Raw genomic sequence first — 22508 nt, 5'->3', positions numbered from 1 at the left:
TTATTTTATACATTAAAACAAAAGACTTCTTTACCGTCATCATTACTGTCATTTAGCAAGCAACTCCCCCCTGTGAGATTAGAACTTCGGTCAAGATGCTCTACCGACTGAGATAACCAGCCGCGTGCTCCGATACCTCTGGCATGTCTTCTCTTCTAACACTGTGATGGCAGCATCTGCCACCTGATGCCACTATTCTGCCTTTCTGACACAGTAATGCCCATGTCGTGCCCAACAATTAAACATTTTTACGTTTTTCAGCATGGTCCATCGGGATCTTTGTCTCACACCCTGAAAAATTTCACTTCTTTCCTCCTTTTCCCTCCCCAGCCATCATGGAATCGATGTGATGAATATGTATTACAGGCGTTGGAGTCCAGTGAACTCATCGTCATGTTCTAGAAAGCAGGTGGAGATGATCTGAGCTTTGTAACATGGTGCATTATCCTGCTGGAAGTAGCATCAGAAGATGCTCCACTGTGGTCAGATGGTCTCCATCTTCTATTGTCCAGTGTTGGTGAGTGTGTGTGAATTGTAGCCTCTGTTTCCTGTTCTTAGCTGGCAGGAGGCACCCGGTGTGGTCTTCTGCTGCTGTAGACCATCGGCTTCAAGGTTGGACGTGTTGTGTGTTCAGAGATGCTGTTCTGCAGACCTTGGTTGGAACCAGTGCTGATTAGACTTCCTGTTGCCTTTCTACCATCTCCCACCAGTCTGCCCATCTTCCTCTGGACTTCTGGATATTTTCTCTTCTTCAGACCATTTTCTGGAAACCCTAGAAATGGTTGTATGTGTAAATCCCAGTAAATTCTCAGATCAACAACCATGCCACGTTCAAAGTCATTGAAATCCCCTTTTTTTCTTATTCTGATGGTCACCTTGAATTTCAGCAAGTCATTTTCACCACGTCTACATGACTAAATGTGATGAGTTGCTGTCATGTGATTGGCTGATATTTCTGTTAACAAGCAGTTAAACGTGGAAGTGACCTGTGAGTAAACATAAAAACTTATTCCAAAGGAGGCTAAATGCCTCTGACATAAGCTAATTTCAGGAATGATAAATCAAAGCACCACTTATTAAGCTCATGGTGTTGCTAGAGGAAGTCACAACTGCTAAAAGCAACACAATCCAACTAACAGAAGAAAATAATGAACAGAAATGGAAGTTATAAATTAGAAGGTGAAGAGACGGCAAACAGAGGATTGAATGGAGGACTATCGTCGGTGCTTGGCTAGCAAATTATTTGCAGAGCTTCATTCCTTGCTGCCTGTCAGTGTGTGTGTGTGTGTGTGTGTGTGTGTGTGTGTGTGTGTGTGTGTGTGTGTGTGTGTGTGTGTTCATATGTGCATGTGTCTTCATGTGCATGAGACATATTGCGGATATGTGTGTGTATGATTAGTTGAGTCAACCACATACACTTGCATCACTGCTTATCTGCAAGTTGCAGGATTGAATATAGCTATATACGCTGATGTGTGTGTGTGTGTGTGTGTGTGTGTGTGTGTGTGTGTGTGTGTGTGTGTGTGTGTGTGTGTGTGTGTGTGCATAGACACGTGGTTATTTTTATCCCCCCACTTAAAACCTGCTTGGGGCTGCAGAAGAGCTGGAAGTGAGTGTCGTCTCCCTGTACCTCAGAGCGAGTTTTAGTTCTCTCCTTCAAGCCGTCTCTCCCGCTGCTTTGATACGACAGTCTCCCATGATGCATCAGTCTTTTTTCCCATACTGGGTGACACCAGATGCAATTTTACACATTTTTTTCTATTTATATTATAGTACTATATAAGTAAGTGCCAGCAGGTAAAACACAAACGTCACTGAAGAGTTCTGCTTCTTTTTTCTTTTATTTTAAGTTGCTTCTTCGATGTATGTGATGGTTCAACTGCTGCATCTCGACAAACACTGGTCCAACCACCTCAGTAACACCTATCAGAGGTTCTGGCATTGAAGATACCAAGCAGGGCTTAACACCGGCCAACCCAACAAAGTTTGGTGGGAATAAATGAAAACTAACAGCCACAAGCCAAATCTCTTAACTGCTGCTGCTCAGCAGGGCTTTAGGTTGATGGGAACACCATCTGGATAGTTTGCTAGTAAAATTTTGACTGACCACTAACTTTACCAATCCACTGGACAAGACTGGCTGGTGATCTAAAAAGTTAATTTAGAGTCCTGATATCAAGTGATAAAGAGTGTTATTGACAGTCATGGTATACATATATGTAAGGGGTAATGCCCGGCGAGGTGGCCATTATCGTAAATTAATGGACGACGAGGAGGCGTGAACCATCCAACGCGAAGTGGAGGACGGTTGCCTCCGCAAAGTCCATTTATTTATGATAATGGCCACCTCGTCAGGCATTATCCCACTTATACTATGGCCCAATTGTAAGTTTTTCACAAGAAGAGGCTGAGTGGGCTATTTCGTTGAGAAGCGTTGCCAATGTAACCGGCTCTGACACAGAACCTGCAGCTCGGTTGGCCACAGTTATGTTACGTGATACAAACATTTCAGAGGGCAGGTGCAGCTCTTACAGCTTGTGTGTGTCCAGAGGATGATGCAACATTTTTTTTAAAACAGTCAAAGTCCACAGATCTTTTCCTACATCGTTCAATAAGCCTGCAGGCTGCTCTGATCTGGCGTGTCTGCTGCCCGGCGTCTGGGTTTCTGTTACCAACCAGCGTTTAGTCAGTCACAATAATTTACAACACTTCTTTCATAGGTGTCCATTATCACTTTTTAATGGACACCCTCCAGTATTCACCCAGACCATGGTGTGTGTGTATATATATATATATATATATATATATATATATATGTATGTATGTATGTGTGTGTGTGTGTGAGAAACAAAAAATAAATAAATATTGCACAAAACTTAATTTATTTCAGTAATTCAGCTTAAAAAGGGAAACTAAAATATTGTATAAACTTATTACATGCAAAGTGAGATATCTGAAGCATTCATTTGTTATAATTTTGGTGATTATATCTTTCAGCTTATGAAAACCCAAAAATTTAAACCTCAGGAAAAGACAGTTCTGAAATGTGGGGGAGCTTCACAAGGAGAGGACTGAGGCTGGAATTAGAGCTTCCAGATCCACCACACATACACGAATCCTGGACCTGGACTTTGCATGTCTTATTCCTCTAGTCCAGCCGCTCCTGAACTAAACGCAACGTCAGAAGCGTCTTACCTGGACTAAAGAAACCATGACCTGGTCTGCTGAGCAGTGGTCCAAATGTCTCTTTTTTGATAAGACAAATTCTGCATCTTATGTGGACCCTGGTCCCAGAGTCTGGAGGAAGACTGGAGAGGCAACAATCCAAGACCCTTAAAGTGCAGCGTGAAGTTTCCACAGTGGGTGGTGATGTGGGAGCTATGTCATCTGGTGCTGGTCCACTGGGCTTTATTAAGTCCAGAGTCCACGCAGCGTCTACCAGGAGGTTTTAGAACCCTTCATGCTTCCTTTCTGGAGATGCTGACTTTATTTTCCAGCAGGACTCGGCACCTGCTCACACTGCCACAAAAACCAGAACCTGGTTCAATGACCAAGGATTACTGGGCTGGACTGGCCAGCAGACTCTCCAGACCTGAACCCCGTAGAAAATCTATGGAGCATTGCCAAGAGAAAGATGAGACACATGAGCCCGAGCAATGCAGAAGAGCTGAAGGCCGCTACTGAAGCATCCTAGTCGTCCATTAACATCCAGCATGATAGCATCCATGCCACGCCGCATGGAGGCAGGAACTCATGCAAGAGGGGCTAAAACCAACTACTGAGTTCATATGCAGGACTAAACTCTTCAGATGGTCAAATTTCTGGAGTCAATATCTTTTTTTTATTAAGTTCATCTAATATTCTAATTTTCTGTGATTTTGATTTTTGGGTTTTCATCAGCTGTAAACCATAATCGCCAGAATAAATGCTTGAAATCTCTTACTTTGCATATGTCTTTATAACGAGTTTGTGGCAGCTGTGGCTACACAAGAAGCTTACCTTCCCAGGTATGAATGAGGAGTGGATGAATAATGGATACACAATGTATAACGCTTTGGGTGCCTTGAAAAGCGCTATACAAATCTAATACATTATTATTATTATTATTATATTAGTTTCCCTTTTTAAGTTGAGTTACTGAAATAAATTAAGTTTTGCATGATATTCTATTTTTGTTTTGTTTCACCTGTGTGTATTTGTAGAAACTCAACCCAGTCAGCATCAGACATGATGTTTCTCAGCTGTCAGATTATGAGGCTAAAATGATGTAAATTGAATGGATATAGATATAGATCTTTTCTGGAGAAGTTTTAAAATAAAGAGAAAATTAAATTTCTTTGACAGTCATTGCAGCAGCAACAGTAGTTAAAGATGATGGGCAGTAGTTGCCAGAGGATTTCAGATGTTAGGCTTACTCTGGTACAATGCATCAAATGGCAACACTTATGTTTAAAATGGTCCCTTATAAATAATAAAATAAAACAAATTATAATAATACTTCTAAAAGTACACTAAAAGTGAGGTAGAAGAGTAAAAATGTAACAAAATGGGACATGTACTAATAAAGGTAGGTATGTTTTTCCTCATTTCCAGTTATTCCTGCTACTATTTACCTGCTATCCTCACTAAACCAACTCCAGCTCAGCTGCTTTGTGGCGCCACCGTGCATCAGAAACGTCTTCTTGGCTTTATTCCAGCCATAGAGGAGCATTATTTTTCTTCTTTTCACACACACATAGAACTTTCTGCTCACTGGTTGATCTTTGGCTGCTCCTGAATGGACGTTACCGTCAATCTAAGCTCTCTGATTGGTGGAAAGTCTGACAGGAAGTGGCGTCATCATCATGTCCAGGTCTAAATAGAGGTCTCTTAGCAACATAGTAGTGATGGTGATGTTTTTATGATGAAATGTGATAAATAATGTTGTTATCATGGATCATTGTGGATTTACCAGATAGAGTCTCTGAATAAAACTACATTTAGTGGCTGGATTGTAAACCTCCTGGACGGGATAGAAATGCCTGGAAAACTTCCGTAGATCATCTAAAGGGTTAAAAATCCATCACATTTACCCCACAGAGCTACACACCACCGCTCCTGAGACACTGCTGATGATAAAAGTGATAGCACTTGGTTGGCTGACAGTGAAGCTGAGTTTTAAGGGTTAATGTTTGATGTGGAGTGTGTGAATGTACTTCTGTATCACACAGCTTGGCACGGGGTCCCCACAGTAATCCTTGTTCATGTGGCCCTATCAGCTGTTGATGGATGATGGCTTTTGATGCAGAGCCGTCTGAGGGATCAGAGATCATGGCTGTCCAGCTGGTCCTTCCAGCAGATGTTTATTTTCTCAGCTCATTTCCAGCCTTAAAACTCATATGTCTGTTTCTTGTCCTCAGATATGTCCACGCCCTCTACCTGGGCGCCCAGAGCCGCTGGCACAGCAACGGGCCCCGTCGTCATTTCCACTGGCGGCTGATGTTTGAGAGTGCTGACATCACCATGCTCCGCCTGCTGGAGGCCTTCCTGAAGTCTGCCCCACAGCTCGTCCTGCAGCTCAGCATCATGATCCACGGAAACAACGTCCTCCCTCTGCAAGGTCAGAGATGATGATGTTCCTTCTTCACAGCCCGTGAAGGTTTCCACGCGTCATGAAATGGTGTGATAATTCAGACGATCACAGCAGGAAAAGAGATTTTTTTTTCCCCTAAATGGTGTCAGCATGTCTGCAGATGTTATTTTTATTTCCTGCTTTGCTGGAACCAAACTGGTCGTGTTGCTTCTGGTATAATTAGCTGGTTTCAGCCCCCGGTACCACCCCACCTCTCTAGCCTCTTCAGCTGGATTTGTTGGTCCTTTAAAAGCAAAGAGGCAAGAATAATATCAGATCATTAACTTCCCGGTGGTGCTTCCCAGCACTGATAGTAAGGACCAGTTTTCACACACTGGTACATTCAATGTCCAGTATTGGGGGGGGGATATGTCGCTTTGGGTGGGCCCCGGCAGGCGAGGCCTACCCATTCACAAATCAACCATCAAAGAACTAGCCTTATTGTAATTTAAACTTTAAAATAACTATTTCATTTATTAATATTTAATATTTTGTTTATACTGATACTAAATGATCAGAAAAATAATCAGTTCCTCCGTTGCTCAGTGGACTGTAAGAAAACTCACCTCTCGAGATATTTGCAAGTTGTTTATATGTGTGTGTTCTTTAAGTTATATGCGATAGTTCAAGGCAACCCTACGATGGATGGATGGATGGATGGATGGATGGAGAGATGGATGGATGGATGGATGGATGGATAGACGGATGGATGGATGGACGGATGGATGGATGGACGGACGGACGGACGGACGGACGGACGGACAGAGGGACGGATGGACGGACGGACGGATGGATGGATGGAAGGAAAGCAGATATCTATGTGTGTGCAAATGGACTGATCTCAGGAGGAGATCCCATACTTTATTAATGCACCTCTTAACAGAAGCAGATTGGTCTTTGATGACTAAAACACTCTTCAGACTCGTACACCAGCATCAGACAGCTGACACATAAAACCTGCAAAAATAAACAAACAAGTGGTCTACTTAAAAGCTTGCTTTAATTTCTAACATTCAAATGCATTTTGAACCTGGAGGACCTTCGTTTTACACCACTCAGTGGAGCAGAGGGGGATGAACCTCTGAGCCCACTGACCAACCGGAGCTGTGCTACATGGGTATTGACGTGCACGGCTGACAGTGGAACAGATCAAGCAGGCTCTGTGTGTCTCTGCAGGGAAGACAGTAAATCTGCTCTGACAGTCACTAGAAGCATGCTCACGTCCCTCTGATGCTGATACTGTGTTCAAGCTCAGCTTGCTGCTTTAACCAAACACTCTCCTGCTGTTTGAAGAGGTGTTGCAGTACAACTGTAGCCCTGCTGTGTGCATGCACTGAGGGTAGATATCCAGCAATGCTGGAAGCTATCAACACAAATTCTTCATGTCCTGCAATTTTGTCCAATCACAGCAACTTTAATACAATTTTGACAAATCACAGAGCTCCTACACGTTGCCTGATATACACTCATTGTTAAGTTTACTTCTGGGTTTCAGATTTTGAGCATGCAGATGTGTGTGAGAGAAATGTGACCTGGATGATGTTAAACGGTAGATGGCAGCAATACGCCACAGATGAGTCTAGTCTGTTCAACTCAGAGAAGAAAAGAAGCATGAAGCATTTGTCAGCGCATTCTGATGAGAGTGGGGGTGAACTGGACCCAGGAAGACTAGTTCGTCCCACTTTGGAGACAACTAATGGGTATCCTTTCTAATAAACAATTAACAGTTTTGTGCGTCAGCAGCATTGTGGGAGGACAAGGAAAAGTCAGCAACTGACAAGATTTTTCTTCCTGCTTTGCTGCCGTGCAGTCGCTTCCTGCTTTACTCTCCTTTCTGCTTGCATTTTCTTCTTTTTTTCTTCTTTTTTCTTATCTTTACCAAGAAATTTAGGAACAAGGACTCCTGGTCACTTATAAATCACTGGAACGAATATATTTTTTGATAAATTTAATTGATTGCCATCGGAGAACTAGTGGAATGATGTCGCCTAACCCTGCAGTATCAGTGAGCTGTGCTGAGTGTGAGCAACTTTCTTTGAGGATAACACAGCCGGAGAAGAGGATTGAAACACTGCAAGACATTCGTGTCAGAGTCAGTTGATGGACTCCTGGATCATTTCAATCTGAAAGTCTTGAATGTAATGGATGCTGTTGCACCGATAAGAATCAAGAGCACTTTGAGCAAACAGAAAACACCATGGAGAAACACCACTGTGGTTACCAGCCTAAAAAGAGAAAGCAGAAAAGCTGAGCGGAAATGGTGGAAAATAAACTTCAAACTCACTATGAGCTGTATAAACAAAGCCTGCGTAACTATAACAATGAGCTGTGAAGGCCAGAGAGCTGCATTTATCTGAAATGATTAACAGGAATGTCAACAATTCTCGCACTCTGTTTGCTTGTAGGGCTGTAATCAACCAAAGAAATTGTTGGTCGACTGAAGCCCTGAAAATTCAACTAAAAATCGACTCGGGCGTTGGGGGGGGGGGGGGCAATTATACACAAGAGGCGATTCGGGGAACATTACCTTTATTAAACATCCCAGATCTTGGGTCGAAGTACAGCCTGTGGGCACGGATTAAGGTAAAAGCAAAAAGAGAGAAAAAAAAAAGCTAATTCCAGTAAATAGAAATAAATGTGCACAATAATAAAAGGGAACCATAAAAGTTCGTTCTTTAGCAGCAATAAACTGAAACAAAATAAAGTGCATGCCACAAGGAGGGCTCACTCAGAAGAAAAAAAAAATTAAATAAATGAAATGCCTAAATCCACAAGTATTTCTTCAAACAAACGTGCACAACAATGAAATGCCACTGATATCTGAAACGAAGTAATGTGCACTGCATACAATAAAAAACAAATGGCTACTCACTCAGAGTACAATCAGCGTCCTCTTTCTACAAACTATTCACACTTGTTAGTGTTGTGTGCGAGAAACACAAGCATATCCACGTTCTTTGGAAGAAGACAGCTTCTTGATTTGTTCACAATAAATCCTGCCTTTGAGAAAATGCGTTCAGAAGGCGTGGATGTCGCAGGGATACAGAGCAGTCGCTTTGCTACTTGGGCCAAGCTCGGGTATCTGTCTTGGTTTTTTTCCCACCACCCCAATGGTCCAGAGTCAACTTTAGTTTTGTCCTGAAGATAATGTTTCATCTCTTCTACGCTTCTCCCACCTGGTTCTGAAACTTCCTCCTCATCTCCGCACAACAGCATCGCAATCTCCTTCTCTTTGTCGGTTTTCTGTTTTTTTGACTCGCGCTGCTCCTCACCTCCGGGCTCAGCCGTGGCTGCGCTGCGTGCACTCAGTCGCTCTGCCAGCTGGGCAACTTCGATATAGGCCTCGTCTCGTTTGACATCATCCAGAAAAGACAGCTGCTTAAAACGAGGGTCTACGACTGCAGCTGTAATGTAGACATTTATCATTCGGGTTTCAAACTCCCACCTACTGTCAATTTCTTCGACCAGCTTGCTTTTCATTTTTTTGGTAATGGGACTGTCATTATCTGTGATGGTCAGGTGACGTTTCTTTAAGTTTGCCAGCATGGGTACGGTTGCAGACAGGGACGCGTTGTCCTCTTCAGACAGCAGCTCCGTCAGGGTTGTCATGGGTTTCAGCACATTTTTAATGTCCTCTATCGCATTCCAGTGTGCTGTAGTAAGATCCAGTGTACTGCTGTCACTCTTTTTTGTAAATGTTGGGTCGGACAGCACTGCTGTAATAGGCCAGCGTTGCTCCAGCAGTCGGTCCAACATTGAAAATGTTGAGTTCCAACGAGTGGACACATCCTGGATAAGTTCATGCTGAGGGACATTTTGCTGCTCCTGCTTTTGTTTTAACCCAGTTTTTGCTTTGTGTCCCTTTTTAAAATGCGCTACAAGGTGACGGGCTGCAGCCACGGCGCGACTAATCTGCTCTTGTTTAAGCGCAGCGTTAACGCAGAGCTGCAAAGTATGGCCGGCACATCTGACGCCCTGCATCTCCAACCATTCATGTGACTCTTTTAGTGTTTGCACACAGAGTGCCATATTAGCCGCGTTGTCACATACGACAGACACTCTCTTTTCTGCTGGAATTTTAAAGGTATCAGCAACTTCAGACAGTCGGGCAGCGATGTTTCTTCCAGTGTGCGCCTCTTCCATTTGTTTTGTCTCAAGCACAAGGCTCTTTGCCTTCCAGTCTTCACTAATGAAATGGGCAGTCACTGTCATATAGGACTCCATTCGAAGAGACGTCCACATGTCCGTGGTTAAGCTCAGTGCTTCGCTGTGTTGTATTAACTGAGAAACTTTCTCTTTGAGTCCCTGGTATTTTGCATTTAGCGCGTTCATGATTGTCATGCGCGCTGGCACGGAATATCCAGGTTCCAAAACTTTTAACAGGTTCTTAAAACCTTGGCCTTCCACGACACCAACGGGCCTCATATCCTGAGCAATAAAATTGACAATTCCCTCTGTGATATCATTTTTGCGTTTGGATGAAAGCGGAGACCTTACATCCAGTGTGGTCTGAGTGTATCTGAGGGATGATGCCGTTGTTGCAGGCGGGTGCGCCTGCAGTTATAAGACAAATAAACGATTATTAGACTAAAATATTGAAATATGTGGAATATATTATGTTAATTGCCTTTAATATATTCCACCGTTTTTAGATGATACGCCATGTTCGTCGTCGAGCTGTGATATGCAAACTGTTGTTTGCAAATTTTGCACTCGACCTTTTTCCCTCCATCTATTTTGATAAAATGCTGCCACACTGCCGAAGTCTTTGACATGGTTGAAGGACTCACCAGGATCAAACGCTAAAACAAAAAAACCTCTAAATATTCAACAAACCACCAGACTCTGAGTAGCGTGGACATCCTTCGATCTCCCCCTCCCTGCATGAAATTAACACGTCATAAAATCGACCAATCAGAATTGTGGTTGACTCAAAACATATCAACCAAACAGTCGACCAGTCGACTTTGACTTTACAGCCCTATTTGCTTGATTGAAAAACTTACTAATCCTCCTATACAGATAAACCCAGAGCTCCTTTCCACTGAGAAGTGCAACCAATTTGCCAACTTTTTTAGCCAAAACATTAAAACAATCAGGCAAAATATTAATTCCACACAGTCAAACAAGAAATCTAGTCTGTGTCTAAAACCCGGAAATAATTCTGATGTCATGTTGCAATTTAAAACGGTTGGTTTAAAAATCCTACAAGAAACAGTTTGGCATTTGAAATCAACTACATGCACTCTGGACATGATACCATCCGACTTTTTAAAAACAGTTTTTAGCTCAGTAGAAAGTGGTCTCCTACTGATAGTTAACAGCTCGCTGGCATCAGGCATTTTTCCCAAGTCACTAAAGATAGCTGCTATTAAGCCTCCTAAAGAAAAGGACTCTAGACGCCTCTATAATGAACAACTATAGACCTGTCTCTAACCTCTCTTTTATTTCCAAGATTATTGAGAAAGTTGTATTTCACCAGCTTCATGACTTTTTAAATGAAAGTGGAAATCTTGATAAATTTCAGTCCGGCTTCCGACCTCATCACAGCCCTGAAACAGCTCTGGTCAAAGTGTTAAATGACATTAGGTTGAATACTGATTCTGGTCAAGTATCAGTCCTGGTTCTGTTGGTTCTCAGTGCTGCGTTTGACACTGTAGATCACAGAATCCAGTTGCACAGGCTGGAACACTGGGTTGGACTTTCTGGAGCGGTCCTTAACTGGTCCAGGTCCTATTTAGAAGGCCGGAGTTATTTTGTTACGATCGGCAGCTATGAATCAGAGCGAGTGGCCATGACTTGTGGAGTCCCCCAGGGGTCAGTCCTTGGACCTCTTCTGTTCAACTTGTATCTCCTCCCTTTGGGTCAAATATTACAGAACTATAGCATTAGTTATCACAGTTATGCAGATGATACACAACTTTATGTGTCTCTGTCACCAGATGACTGTAGTCCAGTAGACTTATTGTGTCAGTGTCTGGAACAAATAAACACCTGGATGAAGGAGAATTTTCTACAATTAAATGAAGACAAAACTGAGATTATTCTGTTTGGTAGCAAAGAGAAGAGGGTCAGCATTGGTAAACACCTGGAGACTCGGGCTCTTAAAATCACCGACCAAGTTCGTAACCTGGGAGTGTTGATAGACTCAGACCTGACTTTCAGCAGCCACATCAAAGCTTCACTAAGAAGCTTTTTACCAGCTCAGAAACATCAACAGAATTAAAAGTTTAGGCTCCCAGAAAGACCAAGAGAAACTCATCCATGCATTCATCTCCAGTAGGCTGGATAACTGTAATGGTCCTTTAACAGGACTCCCTAAAATGAGCATTAAACATCTGCAGCTCATCCAGAACGCTGCTGCTAGAGTTTTAACCAGGACTAAGAGATCTGAACACATCACACCAGTTTTTAAATCTTTACACTGGTTTCCAGTCAGTCACAGAATAGATTTTAAACCCTTCTGATTGTTTACAAATCCCAGAATGGTTTAGGTCCAGTATGAACCTACCAGAACCCTCAGGTCATCTGGATCCAGTTTCTTATCAGTTCCCAGAGTCAAAACCAAACATGGAGAAGCTGCATTCAGCTTCTATGCTCCACATGTCTGGAACAAACTCCCAGAAAGCCTCAAATCAGCTGAAACACTTAGTTTATTTAAATCAAGGTTGAAGATCCACCTGTTCTCTGCTGCATTTCACTAGTTTTTATTTAGAAATCCAGATCTGCATTTGGTTCTTTTACGCTGAAATCTTACCTTTATTTTTTTATCTGAGCTTTTTCCTGCTGTTTTTATGTGATCAATTTTATCTTTTTTAATCTTTGTTTTTCTTTCTTTTTTTTTCTTTCCCTGCACCTTGCTGTAATGTTTTTATGTTTTATGTAAAGCACTTTGAATTGTCTTGTACATGAAATGTGCTATACAAATAAATTTGCCTTGCCTTGCCTAGGCCCAGAATATATCTGTAATATGCTCAGAGAATATAAACCTAGCAGAGCTCTTAGATCCAAAGACTCTGGTCAACTAGTCCAGACCAGAGTCCAGACCAGAGTCCACGCCAGAGTCCAGACCAGAGTCCAGACTAAACATGGAGAAGCAGCATTTAGCTGTTATGCTGCAAACAAGTGGAACAAACTGCCAGTGGAGATTAAACTTTCACCAAATGTAGACATTTTTAAATCCAGGTTAAAAACATTTCTTTTCGCATGCACCTATACATGAAATAGCTTTTTTTAAACTTATATTGCTTTTAATCATTTTAATGTAATTTATTATTTTATTGTGATTATGTGTTGATGCCTTTAACTATTTCTAAATATCTGTAATGTCTTTGTTTTATGTAAAGCCCTTTGAATTGTCCTGTACATGAAATGTGCTGTACAAATAAACTCCTTAACTTAAATCAGACAACACACAATACAAACCATCATGATAGATAATAATAAGAAGAAAATGAATAGAGAAAACATTTTCCTAATTTAACAAGCAAACATAAAGTAGAAATTCTTTCTTTATTCCAGCTGTAATCTTGGCTAAACTCCCCAAAAACCTGCATCTGTCCATAAGAAAAGATAATTGAAGCAGAAAGGACTGAATTAAGATTCCGAGTCAGGCTGCATCTCTTCCTCTGCTTAAATTAAATGCTTCTCCAAGTGATCTATGGCTAATTTAAGACAAGCCGGCCTGATTAACACACATGAATGTTTAATGTGTTAAACTGCGCTCTCAACACACGCGGCAGGTCTGAGAGTTGCATGTGCAGGCTAATGATCCTTTCAGTTAAAACTGGTTCAGATCTGTCTGAATGCACAAGGAGGCCGATTTCCCCAGATTACAGCTCTGCTAATTTCACTGTGATTAATCCCAATGTACAGTTTATGTTCTGTAAATACATATTATCTGCTAACACTTCATTTAAGAGCTAAAAGTTGAAGGAATGAGGGAATGTTGGAGCTAGTAAGTAGAAAAATGTCTGTTTTATACTGTAGCACAGTTTCAGGTGCTGTCATGGGTCCAAGTTATGGATCAAAATCTGTAGGTTAATCCAGCAGGTTTGTAGGATTTTGTTGGTGTAAAGGTTTAAACATAAATATGATTGTTCAGCTACCTGGAGTCCACTGAGGTCAGCAGTAGCATTTTCCAGGTCCCTTGGACTCTGTTAAATCTTAGCAGGTTGTTATTGTGGTCAGCTGTTAGCGAACAGACGAGAGATACGAGCATCCACGCTTGTCAGCAGGCTGAACACAGCACCGAACAATCCTTTGGTGTATGGTGCACCGGACCCCTCGTACGAGCTGTCCGATCCCCGTATGACCGATGCCAGTGCTTGGTCTGAAACAGGATAGGTCTGGATTTACTCCATCAGACTCCATGACCCTGAAGGGACCCGCATGCACAGAAGAAGACATGACGTCGACTCAACAAGTTATGGACGGATTTTGATTAAATTTTTAGGAAATCGCCAAAATGCAATAATGGAACAAGTGATTAGCTTTTGGTGGTGATCCGGATCAACACCTGGATCCACTAGAACCACCAGAGGGGGTCACTTTGGCACTGTGTTGATGCAGTATTAAAAAAAATAAAAGAAAAGGTGGCGTTTACAGAGGCTAAATTCTTTCCCTTAAATTTTTTCTATCATTCAGAAGTAGCCTGTTGGATTACTTTGGGCTTGTATTGCACATAGAAATACTTACTAGCTTACAACATTCAATAATTTCTCACTGGCTGCACTGGACGCTGGGACGGAAAGAGCATTCCTCATGATAAGAGCCAGGTTTGGAAAAACTACTACAGGACTTCACAATAAAGGTGACCCCTGCACCAGTAAAACACTGGTCATGTCCACAAAAAAGAAGAAAGAAAAGAAGTAGAAAGATAAAAAAAAAATCCTATTCTGAGTCGCAACCAGTGAAATTACATCCGTCACTTTAACCCGATAAACAGAGTTTTTTAACAGGTTACCCGTCAGATACCCAAGCTGTAACGTAACGTATCATTTCATACCGTATTCACCGTATCGTAACGCCTCATTTCTGCTAGTCTGTAGTACAAAGTGTGTGAGGCTGAGATTTTATGCAAATGGAGAACAAATATAAACATGCAGAGCAAAAGACAAACACCAAACAGTTCTGCGTTGAACCCCTTTAAGAAAACAATTAAAACTGAGGTCCAGTGCAAACTGCAGCTCAAGCATAACATCGGTTTACGCCGACTATCAGAGAGAAGCATCCAGGTGGCAGTTGTTCAGCAGATCCCGCTCATCCCAGTCTGTGGCTGTTTCTTTGGTCCAGATATTTAAGCTTCCCTACCACCAGAGTCAGCATGCTGGTGTGTAAACATGTGTGGATGACTGGTGGTGGTCAGAGAGGCCGTCGGCATGAATTAGCTGCCACAGCTGTGGCTTCACGTGTCACTTACCACCACCCAGTATGAAAGTAGCGTGAACGATTAATGGATTCACTGTAAAGCGCTTAGTTTGAATAAAAGTGAAGGTTTTTGAAGTTTGATGGGATTTGTTGAGCCTGATTTTACTAAATCAAAGTTTTCTTATATAGTTTTTTAGTTGTTGCTCTCCTTTTTGTTCTGCCCTTTATCCTCATTTTATGATTCTATTTATTCCTTCTTCTTCCCTTCCTCTCCCTTATCCTCTGCCTCTCCAGGCCTCTCGGCTTCAGCCTCCTTGGTTTCGCTGGCCTGGATGATTGCCTCCTACCAGAAGGTTCTCCGGGACTCCCGTGACGACAAGCTGCCCATGTCCTACAAGGCTGTGATCGCCCAGATGCTGTGGCACTTCTTCACCATCGGGGCAAGGACTGTGGCTTTTGCCCTCTTCGCCTCCGTCTTCCAGCTCTACTTCGGCATTTTCATCGTCAGCCACTGGTGCGCCATAAGTGACCAAATATTCTACTAAAAAAAGCTTAACAGTTCCTCATCTAACAAAATTTTCCAGTTTTACTATACTTGTTAGCCATATTGTTTGTCTTTTAGGTGTGTGATGACCTTCTGGATTATCCAGGGTGAGACGGACTTCTGCATGTCCAAGTGGGAGGAGATCATCTACAACATGGTCGTGGGCATCATCTACATCTTCTGCTGGTTCAATGTCAAGGAGGGCCCCAGCCGCTTCCGTATGACACTCTACTACTCTGTTACGCTGGCCGAGAACGTGGCCCTGACCGCCGCCTGGTACACCTACCGCGGCCCACAAACCACCGACTCCTCCGCCCTGGTGGTGGTGTGCCTGGTGGCCTGCAGCTTTGCCCTAGGAACCTTCTTTATGTTGGTGTACTACTGCTGGCTGCACCCAGACGGGCCTGTTCTAGGCTCCCAGTGGGGAGGGTGTGTGGATGAGGGTGTGGTGGGTGCAGGAGGGGTGGTGGGGGTGATCGATGCTTGCCTTACTCCATCCCAAGGGTCCCAAACAGACATGGTCATCACCAGTCCTCCAAGGACTCTGCCCAGGACTAAAGACACTGGTGATCCAGTTCCTGGGGAGCGGGACAAGGAGAAAGACAGAGATAGCTGCCTACCTGTCTTCCAGGTGCGCCCCTCCCCTTCCTCCTCTCCTGCACTGCTTCACAGGACCTCCTCTTCATCTCGTGCACAGGAGGGCCCTGTAATTAGGATTGACCTCCCCAGAAAGCGCTACCCAGCCTGGGACGCACATTTTATTGACCGACGCCTCCGCAAGACCATCCTGCTTCTGGAAACCACGTCAGCGGTCAGCCCCCGGATACAGTACAGGAGCAGCATGATGGGCAGCAAAGAGGTGTTCGAATATGAAACGACTGTTTGAGCCAGCAGGGGCTCTTAAACTTCGAGGTGCAGTCTGGGACCAGGACTCGGACTGGGATCAGTCCTAACCCCAGGACGACCTACACTGAAAGAAGCATGAGAAGAAGAAGACACAAGGTGTCGAGCAGTGCTTTTTTTTTCTTTTTTTTTTTAAGAAGAGAGGTTGTCTGCACTTGATTGTAAAATGTGAAGCGCAATCTGGGACCAAAGCTGTTTGGGAGTGAGTAGCCAGAATGAGATGTGGAGAGATAATGGAGTAATTCTGAACTGGGATCAGCTCCATTTAATTTGTAATAGCTTGGAGGTGAGAAATGTAATCTCCCACCTGGATGTGTTAGACGTAGTTTTCATCCTGGATGTTAGTACAACCAAGAGGACTTTAAAGAAATGAAGTTTGAGATAACAGAGAAACAGTTTGCTGCATGAACTTCAGTCTCAGACCCCCAGAGACTCAATAGAGACTTACAGGACGTTTGAGAAACTGGTTGCTAGAGTGTGCATGAGACATGCAATCAATGTGGTCTGTAGCAAAATTAGACAGTGACAGAAAATGGGGAGTCACTCCCCAACGTACACCTTGCTTAAGTGATTTGACATCTGTTGCCAAGACAACTCTTGAAATAGTAGATATCTTACTTTGCAACCAAAGTAAGCCAAGGTTTAACCAAGACAACACAGAAATTTTTACCTCTAATCATCATTTTCTTTTAACTTGGTGTTTTTCATATTTACAGAAACAGACACAGAAGAAGGAATTCATTTGTTGCAGGTGAAAGTGATGAAGGGTGATAGTTTTCTATTTTCTATCCCATCATTCTTCTAAAAGGTTGCATCTCCCTCACAAATATTTCCTCATTGTGCTTTGAGCATTCTGTCACTAGTGTCTGAAGAGATGCAGTCTTGTGCTTTGCTCCAATCTCTTTAGACCCTGAAAATCCATCTGATGCTCAGAACTCAGAGTAGTTCCAGATGGTTGATGAAAAGTATGAAATGTTGGCCTAACAAACAAGTGATATCCATCACCCATCCGTATGTGTTACAGAAGCAGCCATAGCACAAGTCTTACCGTGTCTGCCTCAGCTGCACCGTCACCCCCACCCTGCGACAGGACTGGCTTAGACAACCCAATCAGGACTCTACGTAAGGATGCGCGCGAGCTATTTCTGCAGTGGCTACCACCATATGACGTGCTATAACTCACTGCAAACGGCCTGTGATGTACAGTTCAATAAATACAGATGTCAGATACTGTATAAGCTGTTATAATAAGCTGTAGGTAGGTGATGAATGCTTTTTGAGAGAAGAAGATTCATTTACTCAAAAGAGTATAAATGTCATCCAGAGTTGTCCACTTTCTTTCTTTCTTTTATTATATGTAGGGTATGGTGGACGCCGTGTTACGCTATCAACATGTTTTCCAGGGTTTGGAGGTAGAAAGAAAAAAGTTTGTTAAAAACAATAAGTGAGAATAAGAAATATTTTAAAAATGCTCAGAACCACAAAGTATTGCAATGTTTTACAAGCTAGCTATTTGCAATAGACGGTACGATACAGATACGATGGTCATGCTGCCTTCAGATGTCTGCAGGCCTGCAGTGTGAAGTTTCTGTCTCCCTGTCCTAGTATTGAGGGTAAAAACCATAACCATTGTCTGGGCCATAGACTGTACATCATAGGTGCATATAGCCACCAAATTTAAAATGTAAAGCTAATGAGGAAGTGCCTTAATGTGCAATAACTCAGACAAGTAGAAAGTCAATAGGAGCTGTCTCACAAGACATTTCTGGCTACATCAGACTGCCAGAGCTTTAGCTTCTTTCATAAAGTTGTAACTAAAAATCTTTCCAAAAGTCTCATCGCTGATCAGTTCACTGGTGGTGTGTCTGAAAATTATTCTGGAATAAATATTGGTGGTAGGGTAGGTATTTTTGTCCAACCAGGCTTTATGTATCACCCTTCCCAGATCGTAAAAAAATGTTTGGTCCAAATTTGATACCAAATGTACATTTTTGTTCGGCTCAAACTTGGCCTTGACTTACAACGTTGACTAATGTGAGTCTAGCAGCCAAAACAAAACACAGGACCACCACATGTGGACCACAAGAAAATTTCCACAAGAAAGGCTTCCCGTATTAGGACCACTTCTGGCCCACAAAATACTTGCCGTAATCCACATCCAGGCCAACAACTGACATCTGGACCACATGTGGGCCACAGGAGACTTGTCATATTCCAAGCCAGGCTGGCAACTGACATCTGATCCGCTTCTAGCCCACACAATACTTGTCAGTGCCACAACAGAGCCTTAAGTGCCAAAAGTAGCCCAGATTCAGCCTAAACATGTTTGCTGTCTGGGTTGTTGTCCAGTTACGGTCAGCTTCAGACTCCAAAAAGTGGAAAATGGGGACACCCTTATCCCCAGGTCCAGGCCTTAGAACTGCAGTTCACGGACCCATCGGTGATGTCACGGTGGCTATATCCATCTGTTAGATACAGTCTGTGGTTCACGCATTTCTATGGTGTTTTAAACTGTTATCCTTCCTCCGAACACATAGTATCGGAAACGTTGGGTCTTTTTTCTAACAGACTCTGCCATACTCCAGCAGCCACAGCTGACTTTTTCATTCTTGCTATAGATGATGTTCTTGCTAACAATTATTACTGGATGCACACAACTAGGGTAAACCATGGTTTGATGTCATCATATTGTAATAAGCTTTCTTCATAAATGTACATTTTCATCATTTGTAAATTCATGCTGACTCAAGTCAATAGGTTTTGATATGGACTTGTGGATTCTGGATGATTTTATTGGGTTTTTCTGCCTTGGTTGTGTTTCAGCAGCATATCAGCAGCGTGATGGTAAGGTTAGTTTAACTGGGATAAAACTGCTAAAGTAACACTCGAGCAGTTTTGCTCTTTGAGCCATGTACACATTTTTTTGCCTCTGCTCAAAAATATTGAAATAAGGTATATCTGCAACCACAAGGTCTATTTATATACTTTTGGAGAAGAATAAATGAAGATGGCACATAGCTGTAGCTCTAAACTCCTATCAGATCTACAAAGCTAAACTCTAAAAAAAGTAAATATGAACAATATTAAGCTCCATTTCCACCAACGAGTTCAGGTCGGTACACAACTTTTTTTGCATTTCTAGGGGCAAAACCTGGGAAGGCTACCAGAATATCCAACCTTTCTTTGGACCCTTTAGTTGAGGTCCAGGTCTTACCTATTCAACCCTAAAGGGTGAAATTTGACACACTGCAATCTGTTGATTGGTGGATTCTTAATGCAACTCGGCACTCAGAACAAAGCAGCAACAGCTCCATGTTTAAATATACGGTGGATTTTCTGTTGTTCAAAGCCACATGACCAGAAAAAAGAACCAAAACTCCTGGATGTCCACCACTCACCTCCTTTGTTTCTAGGTCACCTTCTTCTTCATTATAATTTAAGGAAGTTGTTGCGCTAGTACGACTTTATGCTATTGCGTAGCTGACACCTCTAGCTGGCTTATCCCTACCTACCAGGTAAGGGTACAGTTGGCTGAGGAAATGCAACAGAGATGAGGGTTTACCTAACCAAACCGTCCCGTTCAAGCTGGACTTCGTGGTGGAAACAGGTCTTTGGAAAGGTTTTCGTACAGATAGTTCACATAAGGTCTCATAAATGGACATTTTGGCACAGTTTGGGGTAATCTGTTCTCAAAGTCCTCCAACTGGGGAACCTCAAGTTTTAAATGTATTGAAAGGGCCAGTTAAAAAACGCGCACCTCAATCCTATGGAGAATCTGTAGCATGACTTTACTTTGGCTGGATCCACACTCATCTTCTGGTCTAAAGCTGTAATCCCCTTGGAATTTTGAACAAATATCTGACTTTCAAGCTGACTGACGAAGCTAACTGCTTCATTTTGGAGGCTGGTGCTGCTAAACAAACCAGGTCGAGCACCTCACAGAAACGCCCATATAGATGCTTTAATTTAGCTCCAGAAAACCAGTCAGTTATTCACATCAAATGTTTCCCTGCAGTTCCAGGGTGAGAATAATTAATTTGAGAACTGATAAAAGGTAAAAATGTACCTGCTGCTGTAAAGCTTAATCAGAATTGCGTGAGCTAGCTTAGCGTGGTTTATTGTTGTGTGTGCTGCAATGCTGGTTTAAACCAGATTTGGTTCATTCATTTACTGAGTATTGATATCATCAACAGACTGGTGAGTCTGTTAGAAAAATATAAGTAAGCTGATCAAATTAAATAGAAAGCCATTAGCACCTTCAGTTGATTAGCTTAGTGGAGGTAATCAGGACGAAACTTCAGAGGTTAAAGTTTAAAAAGCAGCAGGTCCCAGGAAAGAATGAATCTAAAAGGAAGGACAAAGACAAACTTACATTGCATCAAAGATTATTTCTGTCCTCTCTCATGTTTCACAGCAGATGTCCCCTCTGTCTCTGAAGATCTTTTCAAAGACATTTTCTTTTCCTTTTTAAAGCCTTTATGGTTAGATGGTGTATTAAAGGTGGTCTGATTAGTGAAAAAGTGGTTTTCTTATTTCTTAAAGATGCAAACATCAACATGATCCACTTCGAGGCTTGATTGTGGGGAAGGTATTATTCTGGTTATAAGTCTTCTCTTTTGCTTGACACACAGCTGCAGTTTGGTTTCATCAGTCCAAAGATCTTCCTCCCACAACTCCACATTTCTTCTGGATAATTTTAGTCAACTTTTCCTAAAAGAAGGATCATTATAGAGGTTTGATTCTTTTCAACTCCACTTTAAGCCAAAGAACCTGTCAGGTTTAAAAACTATTTGATACAGCATAACTGTATTAAAATATACTCGTACGCAAATACTGGCATTTGAAGTAACTTCTATTCCCATCTTTACCCCCAGACGTCAGTAATTCTTACACATTTTACCTTTAAACAAGATTATGTTAAAAGTCCTAGAAAACGTAGAAATATTCGGGTGGTCACTGGTTGTGTTTGATTGACAAGAGCACAAAAACCTTCATGTAATGGCACAAAAAACCCAAATTACTCAACTGAGCTCAAAGATGTTGATTGCAGCAGGTCTGAAAACTAACCTGACAGAAAATGAGGCAACCCGTAGACCCAAATCCCCTTTAGGGTAGGGCCTAGTGGTTGATTTGGGAAGGGTTGTTTTTGTTGTTGCTGCTTTTGTCAGAAAATAGACGAGTTTTCTCCTGCAGCTGCATAGTCTGCACAAAAACATTCATTTGTGTGTTGAGTCAAGCGTGCTGCTGTCCATACATCACTACACATGCTGCTGTTTCGTGATGTTTCCATTTGCATCTTGTGGATGTGTTAATCTCTTAGCTGAAAATGACAACGGCCAGTGCTTCGGAAGCCGTGGAGTGCCCGTTCTGCCCACTAGTTTGCATTGTTAAAAGCAACTATAACAGTGCTCTGAGCTGCTGTGCCATTTTAACGTGACATGCATTTGTGGAATAGAAAATTCAGGAATGCAAATTAAAAACAAAATAGAAAAAAGGAGCTGAAAATGATACAGTTTCATGATGTGGACTGCGTTATGTCCAGGCTGAACTTATGAATGTTGGTGGCATTCACAGAGATGTTAATGGTGCTGCATACAGTGACTCTTCATCACATGTCAAGCGTGATAGGCTAATGTACAGATGATGCATACAAAAAAAAAAAAAAAAAAAAAAACACCCAATCAAGGGCCAAGGAAGATTTAGCTTTCTCTGACTGGGTGATGAACCATTTCTTTGTTGTTGAGATTAAATAACAGTAAATAGTGGTGCGCTAATTATACACAGACAAAACATGTTCAAAAGTAAATAATGGATTTAAAAACTCAAATGATCTTTGGTTAATTAATGCAAGTATTTATGTTTATTTATTTTTGTATTTGTTCTCTATCTATTTATGTATTGTTTACTCACTCAGTGGCCATGTCTTTGGTATGACTCTTATATTAAGATGTAAAAAGTGAAAATAGATTTTTTTTAACTCATTCTATATGTCTGTATATATATATCAGAGTGATGCTATTCTAGGATGTGTGCGTGTACAAGTACGTGTGCATTGGTATGTAAGTATGTAGTGTATGTATG

The 22508-nt window shown here is 42.1% G+C and overlaps 1 protein-coding gene across 1 annotated transcript in view; it reads left to right on the top strand.

Annotated features, from left to right (window-relative positions):
* Window positions 1-16521, top strand: part of xkr7 (XK, Kell blood group complex subunit-related family, member 7) — an 88413-nt gene extending 71892 nt beyond the window's left edge. The window contains exons 2-4 of the mRNA XM_042004033.1: window positions 5400-5599; window positions 15275-15494; window positions 15603-16521. Coding sequence (XP_041859967.1) covers window positions 5400-5599; window positions 15275-15494; window positions 15603-16410 — 1228 coding nt within the window. The 3' untranslated portion in view covers window positions 16411-16521. The remainder of the gene's footprint in view (window positions 1-5399; window positions 5600-15274; window positions 15495-15602) is intronic.
* Window positions 16522-22508: the final 5987 nt, after the last annotated feature.

The sequence above is a fragment of the Melanotaenia boesemani genome, chromosome 13, assembly GCF_017639745.1.
Source record: "Melanotaenia boesemani isolate fMelBoe1 chromosome 13, fMelBoe1.pri, whole genome shotgun sequence".
Taxonomy (NCBI): domain Eukaryota; kingdom Metazoa; phylum Chordata; class Actinopteri; order Atheriniformes; family Melanotaeniidae; genus Melanotaenia; species Melanotaenia boesemani.
Note: the sequence above shows the minus strand (reverse complement) of the source record. Positions and strands in the feature narration are given on the sequence as shown.